Source organism: Ornithodoros turicata, chromosome 1 (assembly GCF_037126465.1).
Source record: "Ornithodoros turicata isolate Travis chromosome 1, ASM3712646v1, whole genome shotgun sequence".
Classification (NCBI taxonomy): domain Eukaryota; kingdom Metazoa; phylum Arthropoda; class Arachnida; order Ixodida; family Argasidae; genus Ornithodoros; species Ornithodoros turicata.
Window position 1 is genome coordinate 23,309,119 of NC_088201.1, and position 12,977 is coordinate 23,322,095.

A 12,977-nucleotide genomic window follows, 5' to 3' on the forward strand; every position below is an offset into this window, starting at 1 on the left:
AGTTGTTGAACTGCAAAAATTTGGAATGTTTTAATCTTTTAACAGACACATCCCTAATAGGTACACAAAAACCAGTCTAAAACAAGGGCATTACACTTGGCATTCACTGTGACAATGAAGTTGAGATCACTCAAATGTACAAAGAAGAGAAAAGAAATTACCTTTCGCACCACCAAATGACCCAGTTACCAGACAGCAAGCACTATATTGAAGTGTATGTTCGCAGACCACACTTAATGCGTAGCGAGCACCATGGTCTGTATCACCGTCAGCTTGAAAAGGAATGGAAGATTACTGTACCAAAATGGAAAATTTAAAAGCAAGCGCAATGATGTTTTATGTATTGGACGTCAACTTCCATATAAGTCTGAAATGGGCATAAAACATACGAAAAAGCTGCTGACACACTCCGGTGCCCATTTACACAAAGGTTAATTATGAGTGTCAAACACATTCTCCATAGTTTTAGAGCACTTCCAGCACGAGCAGCGAGCGCATGCTCAATGCACTGCCTTGATTACAGCACACCTGCACAACCACAACGCCAACAACACAAAGTCGACACAGTCTCAGCACTACAAGCCTCTGTAAATGCAGTCATGAATTCGGTGGTTGCCCAAGACCCATGAAGTACAGTATCCTGAATTTTACCGTATTTTGTGCCTTAGAAAATTGAACCTTTGCACAATTATTTGAATCCCCAAAAGAATTGCCAAAAAAATTGGTACTCTATCAGCTACCCGGTTCTCTGTACTCAAGTCAACAGCATATACAATTATACTTTCATATATTTAGTGGACACTCTTTACTTCTTTGTGCTATGCTTCAAGACACGACATTTACCTGTGAAGCTCAGGATGGACAACTTCAAAGGATGCAGAGTTGCAATGTAGATTTTCTTAGAGCCACTGAAATCAAAAGGTGAAGTATAATATCTCTTAGGCTTTAATCTTTAATAAATGACTGATCTTAATTGCACCAATATTTTGTAATTCAGTAATGCTGAACTTCTGCCGAGTGAAGGGTACCTTCATTAGAATTGAAATGAAGTGCAATGCGGATAAAAGTCTCATGACATCAGCAGTGTAAATACTACAGAATATCGGGGGAACTGGTCCCCCTTTGTAGTTTGTCTGCTGGGGCCCATACAAATTTTGGTTTTCCCAGTCCTGGCGGACAGCCCATGCCACAATGAACATGCTATGCTCTAGCTTAAAATAAATTATTTCTTTTCAGAAGAACTAATGCAAATGAATTCATTTCATAACTGTTCCTTATTTAGACATATGCATATTTACTCTTCTTTATATGTGGTTCATAACAATTATGGCATTGTAATTTTGAGGGTAATTCATGAGGGTAAATTCTAACAGCTGAAACATCAAAGGTGCAAACCACTCATTGTGCTTCATTCATTTCTAAGCACAAGAATAAATGTATCTCCAACAACTGAGTAGGTACTATACAGGGTGTTTCACAAAACATGAGCCAAACTTTAAAAAAAAAAAATGGTTCATCGCACACCAAAAGGACGGACTGCATAGTGTTACCAGTGGTGTTAGGATACTCAAACTATTTTTGGCTTTGTAATTAATTAGTCAGTTTTTGTAATTATAAGGATTAGAACCAAAATGTCAATGAGAAAGTTGCAGCGGGCGATACAACGACACAAACTTTGTACCTCTAACGAATCCTTTTTTTCCTAGCTCCAAAAACTAACTTTCGGGTTTGCAAAAAAAAAAAAAAAACGTTGCGGGACCTGTCACAGACGCGCGAAGAGCGCCAGATCACAGCGCTCTCGAGCGTCCTGTTATTGAGCAAAGACTAGTCACAGTTCTCATTGACATTTTTGGCTTGAAATTTTTGGCTTGACATTTTTGGCTTGACATTGACTCCTCGTGTGTCTGTGATTTGTTCAATAACAGGATGCTTGAGAGTGCTGTGATCCGGTATACTCCCAAAAGGTATATTGCCATTGATCCGCTGTATATTCCCAAAAGGATACCAGTATGGGAAGATACTTCAGGACTGCATGACAAACAACAATACTAAAAATGTTTCTTGTTTACCAGTATTTTTGGTCGATCAACCAAAAGGTTCATAAGGTTACAAAATAAGGATGGCCGAGATGTGCACTGAACAAGACCCCCCTCCATTGTCGAGCTCTTGTGCAGCTATAAAGATGACAGTCACTTGTCATCCTTTCGCCAAAAAGAAAATTCACACCACTATATAGTCCAATATGAGTCTCACCCTTATGAAAGCTCAGCATTCCGTGTTACATATTGTTATCAAAAGTCAAAGTTTTGAGTGTGAGTACAGTTTCAAGGTTTTTAAGAACAGAGTCAGCATTAAATTCTTACGACACAAAGTGTCCAACGGCCACATGCAAAATAGGATGTGCCATTTTGTATTCCAGTAGAACATCTTCAGGCCTAAACTGTACAAATGTACCATCTTCAAGCTGGTTACAGGATGGTTCGTATATACGAAGAACACCCGAATGAGATCCCACCAGTACCTTATCTGCAAAGTACAATTAGAGCATGAATGTGTGCACAACAGTTCACATTTGCTGTAGATGCTAACTCAAGTAACCAAGTAAAAGTAAATTTTTGAAAACATTGCACTGTATTAAGGATGCAACAAGATATACAGAGCACTTTATATTGTGTGTCCCATTTTCCTCATGTGCCTTTTAAACTAGCAGAGCTTAATGTCTTGGATATTATACAGATTTCTATTTCAACTAGTATTACTATAACTCAACATGGTGTCAATCGCCCCATGACATCCCCAAATTCCCTCCAGGAGGAATTCCCCACTGGTTGAGAGCCTCTGCTCTAATGCTTTCGCGCCCCCGTGCTCATTCCAAACATTAATTTATGAACTATTTTCCGAGAGAAGTTTGAAATTCATAAATCGAGTGCTAACTGCATTCCGCTCATTCTATACATCGAGTTATGAAAAATTTGTTGGGAAACGTCAGTCATTCAAAAATTGAGGGGTGACTGTATTTCATTGTCTATATTCACCAATGTGGTCTGCTTCAAGAGGGGCACCTACTATATGCAGACATAGCATATCACACAACAAAAAGCACACATGCAACTACATACAGCATATCAGGGAAAGACTTTGTGACAAATCATCACTGAGCACTCACCACTCTGTGAGGGATCTGTGTCCAAACTGCTAACACAAAAGCATCCTTTATCAAAGGTCTCATCCACACCACACACAGTTGACCAGCAGTCTCTTGCTTTAAAAAGTGACATGCTGTATTATGTAAGTGGAAAGGTCTGAAAATACACAAAATAAAATTACCATGTAAAACTCAGTATAATATAAGAAAAAAAATTGTCACCGACTTAACGTAACACAAAATAACACATTATTGAGATTTTCGTCTCCTATGCGGGAAACATCATCAGTGCATGACTAGGGACGGGAATGGGGTGCGCACAAACTGCTCTTGCTATTTAAGGGCTTAAGGTGGCCAGAGTAGAGTTCCAAAAGAGGGCCACGATTGGCATTGCAAGCTGTTGTCTCCCTTTTGTATGTGCCAGGATTTGGGGTCGAAAACAGAACTCGTAGACCACTGCTGGACAACAGGGCACGTGTTCAATTACAAAGGCGTCATCACCTTGGCATGTGAACAGCAGTGGGGTCCAAGAAAATACCTAGATGTATACCTGTTAATTTTAGTCGGTGACGATTTGTTCTTCTTGTGTGATGACACCCAGCTTTTGGAACATCTTCGCTCTGTGTAATATGCACTTCAGCATTGATCCTAGGGATAAAGTTAAAGTTTGTAGAGAACTATATAACTGTATGTAACTGTCACCCATTAGGAACATCAATGAACAGTCTCACACATAACGAAACACTTCATAAACAGATTTAAGCTAAAGCATATAAGCAGAGGTGGGCATCCTCACGAGGGCAAATGAGGGTGAGGGTGCCCTCACGCTCACATCACCCTCACCTCACGGACATTGATGTGAGGTGAGGCGAGGAAAAATTTCCAAAATGAAAATTGAGGCGAGATGAGGAGAAATTCCCAAAGAGAGATTGAGGTGAGGTGAGGAAAATTTTTCGAGAAGGAAGTTGAGGTGAGGTGAGGAAATATTTTCTAGGAGGAGGTTGAGGAGATATGGAGCGGCTATTTTCAATTGCGTGATCGCTTAAAAGGGCACAGAGCTTTCTCTATTACCAAGATAGCAGAAATGCTTTTGTACTGCTTTTGAGTCCGCTGTAACGTACCCCGTTAGTTTTAGACTTTCAGTTGAGTCAGAAACATGATAGATGTGTCAGATCAGATACATGTACAAGTGGATATAGCTTATGTGTGCTTTATGTATTTAGTTTAGATTTCAATACAGTCAAACTAGTCAGATGAGTCACATACATGATGTGTCAGATACATGAACAAGTCAATATAGTTTGTGTGCTTTATGGGTTTAGATTTCAACAAAGGCAAACTAGTCAGTCTATAAACAGATGTGTTTCACATATTATTTGGAACGATAGTACATGACAACCATGACCTTACCAGAGACTGATGTAAGAAATGGAGGCAACAACATGTGCTTATAGTGCAATAAGCGCACATACTTGCATATATTCCAAATTACAACAAGTTGAACCATTGAGCTTTTAGCAACCATTTAGCAGCAATGAAGTTAGGTGAAAAGGCACAAGAGGTTTGTGTCTTCATAAAGTAATTTTATTAGTAAGTCAAGACATCAGTCACTAGTAATCTGTACAGCTCCTACCTGAGGCTTCAAAACAAGGGTCTCGAAGACAACGTCCCCGAATTCAAGCTACAAACGGATACGTCTGCTATTTAAATAATATTGATCAATAATATAAAGTCATAACAGACAAAAATGCAAGATGTACAAGTAAATTAGAAGTATAGCTGCACACTATCCCGAACACGACCTTCGCAGCTCCATTATCATTCTCGCTTGAGAGATACTCGATAAAAGCAATTCCTGTTTTGCCAGTATGAAAAACAGCAACAGCTCAAAATTGCTCGGTTTGTGCAACTTCTCTACTTAAGTACGCTACGTCTAATTTTCACTGTTTGTACATGTAGTGTATACTTCATGAAAGAAAAGGATGAACCAAGCAAGGTAATGAGTCTTAATAGTGGGTATACTTGTAACTTTTTGTCAGGAATCAACCAACGAAGCAGTGAAAAGCTAACTACGACACATACACCTACCCACTCCTAATACATTTTTTGATTCCGTGTTAGCGCCGCGAAGCAACTGTGGCTATGAGCGGCGCGACTCCTAATAGAAAGAGCAATTGTGAAGTGAAAATGGTTTACAGGAACAGGTTAAGGTGAGACTAGGCAAAAAATTATGACAAGTAGGTTGAGGTGAAATGAGGTGAATATATTTTAGAAAGGAGGTTGAGGTGAGGTAAGGAAGATACTTTAGAAAGAAGGTTGAGCTGAGGTGAGGAAAAATTTTCAGAAAAAATGAGGTGAGGTAAAGAAAAAGTCTTCTAGAAAATGTTAAGGTGACGAAAAAGTGTTCTGGAAGATGTTGAGGTGAGGTGAGGAAAAATTTTCAGGAATATGGTGAGGTGAGAAAAATATTCCCCCAAAATTGAGGTGAGGTGAGGAAAAACATCTTGGACGAAAATTGAGTTGAGGGCAAAGATCGTGAGGACAGTTGCACACCTCTGCATATAAGTAAGCAGAGTTGGGAAACTAGTTAATCTGACTGCAACGAATAGTATGACATGTCAGAACTGCCTGTTTATGTTTATTGTTCCGGGTTGGTTGCTGTATGTGTTTCTCACAACAACTGTAATCTTTCCAATTAGGTATTTCTTTAAATATCCTGTTATTACCCTTGCACCCACATCTCCTTTTATTGAGCTTCAGATAGTCATGACTGCAATTCGCCCGCAGAAGAATGCATGATACTGTTCAGTGGTAATGCAGCAATGTAGTCCAGGGGTGTCCTGCAGTATGATGGTTGATTGATCCCCTTACCTTTAATACTTAATAACAAGGTATGGGGATCTATCAACAAACATTCCAGGATGGTATGACCATATATATGCCAACAATTTGCACCATTCTGACGATGGAATTCGCATAATTCGAAAACATCAAACTTCGTAGTGTCAGTGTGTATTTTATCTACTAAAGGGGTTCCGATTCATTCAATTCAATTCATCACAATTTATTCGGGATAAACGTAAGATGGGATGATTTGCAGGATGTGAACCACCATTTCTAAGTTTTACAGCAAAGGGGATAGTAGATGCGTAGAAAACCGGCAGCACGAATAATGAAACTCATGCATCTCTGACGTCGCAGCAGACGTCTCCGCCAGCGAGCAAGTGCTAGAGGGGTCATGTGCTTACGACTACCAATAGAAATGGCCGGAGCTCTGATGTCAGAACTTGACAAGTTCAAGTGCTCATATCTAAGTGATATCTAGTGCTCATCATAAGTGATGTGTTCAAGTGTTTATATCTAAGTACCACACATAGAATTTTTTTGTTTTCGACAATACCTTAGTCTGCAATACAATGTGTCCATGATGTAAGTATCGCGACCCCTTTGAACAGGTCTATTCCCTGACTTTCTTCACAAATTCTCATGACTGGAGCACACAGCCATCCTATTCATGGAGTTTACCTCTAATTTATCTGCACTGATGTCAGCTACCTAGCTTATGCATTGCTACCATGTTAAAAATATCAGGGTCAGTATACAGGTTGTTTTCTTTTTTGCCAGCACCAGATTTTTAAAAAAAGAGCTATGAGAGCAGCATAGATGCTATATTTGCAGTTGAGTTATATGGCAAAGGCGGACATCCTCTCAAAGAGCGCATGTAACTACTAGATGACTAATTACTTAAAAATCATTGACTAACTTGGCGGCTTTTGGGCGATATCTGTATGGGAGGCAATCAGCGTTAAAAGCCATTCTATTTCTTTAGAATCCTGAATCGAGCATGTACATTGAAATATCTATCACCGAATATTGCCACCTATCCAGACGACCATGTGCTTTGGAGCGATGGAGATGATTAGAGTAGGTGCTGATCTACTGGTTAGATCAACCGCTTCGCGGCCCAAATAAGCCTCCAACGGCGAAAGTCATGTACTCCTGAGATGTGTGGTTTCAACTCATTTGCACAACAGTAAGAAAAATTGTAGGTGTAGAATTTACATGTGTATCCATCTTTAGCTACGTAGGTATGACAGGTAATTTATTCTGTTGCAGAGACGTTGTGTACTTCAAAGCTCTACAGAAAATTTCTAACTCAAAACAAAACGTGAAACTTAAACAAATAAAATAAAATGAAGAAGCGGCAAAGCACCAATGATTAAGCTCAGTGATTAAGATCGGTGCTTTGTCCTTCATTATTTCGAGTGTATTTGGTCTTGATTGACAAGAACGATACCTTACCGTAGTTACTTTTACACACAAAAACAATAAAATAAAATAAAACTGAAGGATCCCTGCCGTCCGACGCCTCCCTCTCTCGCAACCCCTTAGAGCGGTACTGAGGTAATACCGAAAACACATTAACAGACGCCAATTCAATTATATCATGCGGCGACAATGTTGTCTTAGTGTGGCCCTCTGTTTTCAGGATAATTTACCGCAGTCATAGTGAGAAACGCGACTGTGACACATAAAACATCAAAGCCGGTACACGAATAACGATGTAATGCACTGCTATAATACAACATTACGAACTCACAATCACGAAGTATAAGCGCGAAGTCAACTTATGGTAACCAAACCGTCGTACTTACAATAATTAACACGCAACTCAGCATTTGGGTCTCAACGTGACAGTAATACGAACATGCAGCTTTTGGATTCAGTAGCATCTTTCGTTGACACACTCCGCCATGCGTTGTCATAGCAACGCCGAAATCAATGTTGCCCGCGTTGTTGCCTGTCAGATCTACGTGGTCAGATAATTTCAGCTTTCCGTATTCACTGACCAGGCGGCGCTCTAGTACTCTAGTAGATCCGCCTCCCACATCCGGCGTAGTTTGGTTTCGGTTTCCTTTCGCTGCCGCATAGACTTTGCGGCCGTGTTCTGGTAAGTATAGTTGCAGAAGCTTGCTGCGTTGTTGTTTTATTTGGTTATCAGTTACAGCGTGTCGTGTATTTCAGCCTTAATAACGCTGAAAAGACCACATTGCACAGGCATAATTCAAACTGGGTAAGTCAAATAGTGAACGTCGCGACTTCCACCATGTTGACGAAATTTGACGAGCATTGAGACGACAGGAAGCGATTACTCAACATTGAACTAAAGGCGTTTTGATACCGCAATTCAAGACACATTTCTTCTGCGCCCTCTCGTTTCAGTGTTTTTAACGTTTTCGTTATAGATGTTCAAGCTCCTGTGAGCAACGTCCAGCTTATCGACCTGCAGCTTACAAAAGCAACGGTGTACGCTATCAACGTAGCGCTATGCTTTCTAGCAAAACGCCAACAGGTAGAGAAATCTCACGAGACAGCCACACAGACAAACTATGTTCGAATAATGGCTCAAATACAATATAAAATTATTTTATTAACTTATAATACGTATTGGCTGTGGAATACTCTAAAGCAGGGGTGGCGAAGTGGCGGCCCGCGTAACCCCCGAGCAAAAAAAAAGGTTAAAAAAAAACACACAGAAAAATATTCGGTCTAAGCTTCATGAACGGTCGTGACGTTATCATTGGGCTCTGTGCTCGTGCAGTTAATGTGTCTTGCGTTGAGTAGCGATAGAAAACTGTTCCCACTGACCTGTAACAGCCGATGACTCTCTAACTAAGAGACAAGCGGGGCCGGTTGGCACATGGGAACAGTGAAGACGACGAAAGCAACACAGAGACAGACAGGGAACGTCGAACTTTCAACCTTTAATCATAATCAACCTTTAATCATATGGTTGAAAGTTCGACGTTCCCCGTCTGTCTCTGTGTTGCTTTCGTAGTCTTCGCTGATGATTCTCTAAACCTGTCCCTGTGTTTGATTTTTACTACATTAATATTACTAGTACATTCCTACCCAAAATTTCTGAGCAAACCCTACATGGCCGATTTGTAATATTGGTACCTTCACTTACCAATATGTACTTACAGAAACGGACCGCTTCAGTCGCAGGCTTGATGATCTCCCGAGTGAATTCGAGCAAAGATTCTTCAAGTGCAGGTGACTTGAAACGGAGTTTTTTGGCTCGCCGTTTTCCGCAGTTGTTGACAACGTTCCTGATGATTAACAAATGGAACTGATTGACCTGCAGTGCTTTAGTTTAGTTCTGGGTTAAACACCGCGAAGCAACAGTGGCTATGAGCAGCGTACAGACGTGGACAGATGGAGAGAGGATCAACAGCAGGAAGGAGTGGGGGACAGGGGGTTAGTATGCGTCCTGGGTCGACTTCAGGGAGAACTGTGCCGACATTCGTCTGGAAAGTTTTCTGAAGTCCCAGGGAAAACCTGAGACAGCACAGCCGGTGGTAGGATTCGAACCCACCACCACACCTTCGTTCACCACAACATAGGGTGCGCTTCTACTAAGGACTAACTTGACCGAACTGCCAAGACGCGAGCGTAAACCCTCACGTGACCTATCTCCGATTACGTGACAAATCTTGTCGCTGCCACGAGCGAGGCTTGAAGCAGTGTCCTCCGGCTTAGGCACCTTAGGCAACTATAGGCACCTTACCATAGGGTTAGGCCTCATATCCTCCAAATGCCCACTTCCACCGACGTCCTAAATCAACCAAAAGCTCATTTCATCCGAAAAAATGTTCGGAGGTTCTGGGCTTTCGGTTGATCTGGTCACGCGGCTGGCAGTGACCCATATCCCCCAAATGCTCTTTTCATCCGAGCGCCCAGAACCACAGAATGCGGGATACTTGAAAGGAGACGCTTCCCCCGTTTGTCAGGGAGAGGAGGAAGGGTGAGCAGTTCTTGGGTGTGCGAGAATCCAATGTACTTCCTGCAAATGACTCAGAAGTGAAGTTTGCCAAGCAAACGTATTATTGATGTCGATCGCGTTCAAGAAGTGGTCCGATCCGAATAGATAAATATTTTCCATGCGAGTGACTGGAGTCCAGGCACTGTGCAGGTCATCATAGTGGAAAACGAATAGTAACAAAACGCCCACGGCACAGGTCCCGAAAAAGATTACAAAATGGACCTCCTCCTTTACTTTTCTTTAATGCATTCTGTTAATACAGTTCAGACGTGCATAAAACACTCTATATTAACCGGTTGAAACAACCCCCAGGAAAAGTTTGCAAGCAGTATGAATGCATGAAACCAACATATCGTCTGAACTGTAAATCTCTTCAGAAGGCGCTTGAGGTTTGTGCGGTATCCGCCGTCCTGCTATATTTTTCAGCCACAGCACATACCATTCCCACCATGTTCTTTTTCAGTGCCTCATGACTCGGACCTCCATGAGCTTCCGAAGATAGCGCTTATCCCGTCAGCCAACGTGCATACGAATAAAATTCATTTTCGAAATATCTCTCTGTTCATATCACTTCTTGAACGCGAGCTCATTTGTACACAGCGAGTGTGTCATTTCTACCCACCCAAGCTCAGGTTTCTTTAATATAGATTCCGTGCATCAGCTCTCATTATTATATCAGTCATATCTGTTACACCTCGCGGAGATCCAGATGCTAGATCTCTAAGAAGAATTACTAAGCACGGGAACAAAAGAAGCTGTAGAAGTCAGCGGACCGCATATATCACGTTACAGACCATTTCGAGCACCACATGAGCAGCACCCAGGGACCCACGTGACGGCTAGAGTCACGTGACCCTCTCTGGTGAGTTGCAGGAAGTACAGTTCGAGGCAGAGTTAACTGGAACGTGACTTCGACCGCCGAATCAGGAAGAGAGCCACACTAGCGGCGCTTAGGAGAACTACAGGGAAATAATGTTTCGAATGTCCTATACTTATGGCGAATTCGGGTGGTCATTTTATGGCAATACGGCCATAATTGCGCTCGCAAGCGCTCGCAAATTGCTAGGTCGGCTCCCGAGCTGGATCACGTGACAGTTGCCACCCGAACACGAGTGCCAGGGATCTAGCGGTTTTAGGATCAGGATCAGGCTCGCTTTATCCCTTTTGAATCAGGGCAGAGTTCGTACACTTGGATCAAGCTAGGGGCATCGTGGTCGCCCGTCTTCGGGTTCCGTCGTCTGCTAAATTACGTGAACTTCGACGTGCGGGCCAACTGGGACACTCGTCACCGCTGAAGTGCGGATTTGACAACACCGGATATAGTTGGGCAACCCGCTGCTCGATCGTTTCGAGACCGCGCGAAAAAAGTGCTACTGGCAAATTTCGGGCGCTCGGAAAGCGCCACGCGAACATGCGAGATTGCTTTGTTTCGACCAAGCGAACATGAGCTGCTTGGGATCTGAAAAAAAAAAAAGAAAGTGCATGAGTTGTGCACTCGGCATTACCCTCAACTGTGGTTATCGTCGCGAGGTTTGTTTGGGCTTGAGGCGATTATGTAAAGGTGTATGCTGACCGGTATCACGCGGATGCGATGCTGTTATCTCATTAACACACAAAGGTGTACACCAAATCCAATATCTTTGCCACTAGACTTCGTGCATCCTCATATGTTTCATCACAAATCTGAAAATGTCCCACTGAGCGAACGCGACGCGACCACCTTCGCGTGTATCAATGAGATAAAGTCATCCCCTCCGTGCGATATCAGCCGGCATACACCTTCACACAATCGCCACAAACACAAACAAACATCGCGATGACAGCCACAGCTAAGGGTAACGCCAAGTAAACAGCTCATGGCAAGGCGGACACTCCCGCAGCAACAGTGGGACTGTCGAAACACTATTTGCCTTTATTTCTCGTAAGAGCCGCTAGGGTTGCTCTCTCCCCGACTCTGGACTTTAGCTCCGCCAGTCCAAGTGGCGTTCCCGTTAACTCTGCTTCGAGCTGTACATTGGATCCCCGCACACTCCGCTCACCCTTCCTCCTTCCCCTGCTAAAGGGGGGAGCGTCGTGTCCTGGGCGCTTGGAAGAAAAGAGCATTTGGGGGATATGGGTCACTGCCACCCGCGTGCCCAGATCAACCGAAAGCCCAGAACCTCCGAATATTTTTTTGGAGGAAATGAGCTTTTGGTTGATTTGAGACATCGGTGGAAATGGGAGTTTGGAGGATATGAGCTGCTACCTACCACAGCCCCATGAACGGACTGTTGCGCGTGTGACCACTCACCGCCACCGGACAATTGCTCACCGGACAGCTGCTCACCGGACAATTGCTCACCACTGAACCGCTGAAGCCGAACAGTTGCTCACCGCCTCTTTCACCGCACTTATATGTAATTTTATTTCGCGTTTTTATGTGATGTGATTTTATTTATCGTTTATGATGGCTCATATACTTGACTTTTTTTATGTTAGCTGAACTTGGGTGTACCTCGAAATAAAGTGATCGAAATCCCCATTGCAAAATAAACTACTGTAAATAAATGTTATCTGGCTATACAATGCACAGTCGCGCGCGGGAAACTGCCAACAGCGAACTTAGACTAACCTGGACATAGCGCGGTGCAAACACTGAACTTGGACCAACCAAATAATCAACTAACCACCGTGCTGTTCAGTGGTCTCCGCCCTGCTAAGCCAAACGGGCACAGTTGTCCAGTGAGCAACTGTCCAGTGAGCCATTGTCCGCGCCCCGAAGGGGATAGGTCAAAAGCATGACCCAAAACGCAAGCGCTACTCAACCAGCCGCAGCTCAGCGCAAGTGTTGTGCCTTCAACCAACTATGCCCATGCCCAGCTCTGCCCATTCACTCACTGCTAAATTTAATTCCCAAACCAAGCATTGTAACACAACGCCTACTTGTGCTACTTGCAGTATAATAGTGCACGTCAGGGTATTGAGGAAAAAAGTAATTATTTTTCTACGTGTAGTATTTTGCGAGAT

At 42.8% G+C, this 12,977-nt stretch overlaps 1 protein-coding gene across 1 annotated transcript in view; it reads right to left on the reverse strand.

Moving 5' to 3' along the window:
* The window catches only part of LOC135377663 (protein PTHB1-like), a 32,337-nt gene extending 24,422 nt beyond the window's left edge, over positions 1–7,915 (reverse strand). Inside the window, exons 1-6 of the mRNA XM_064610257.1 lie at positions 7,801–7,915; positions 3,696–3,793; positions 3,167–3,302; positions 2,364–2,526; positions 844–908; positions 162–272 (exon numbers count right to left, since the gene is read on the reverse strand). Of these exons, the coding sequence (XP_064466327.1) occupies positions 162–272; positions 844–908; positions 2,364–2,526; positions 3,167–3,278 (451 nt within the window). The 5' untranslated portion in view covers positions 3,279–3,302; positions 3,696–3,793; positions 7,801–7,915. The remainder of the gene's footprint in view (positions 1–161; positions 273–843; positions 909–2,363; positions 2,527–3,166; positions 3,303–3,695; positions 3,794–7,800) is intronic.
* Positions 7,916–12,977: the final 5,062 nt, after the last annotated feature.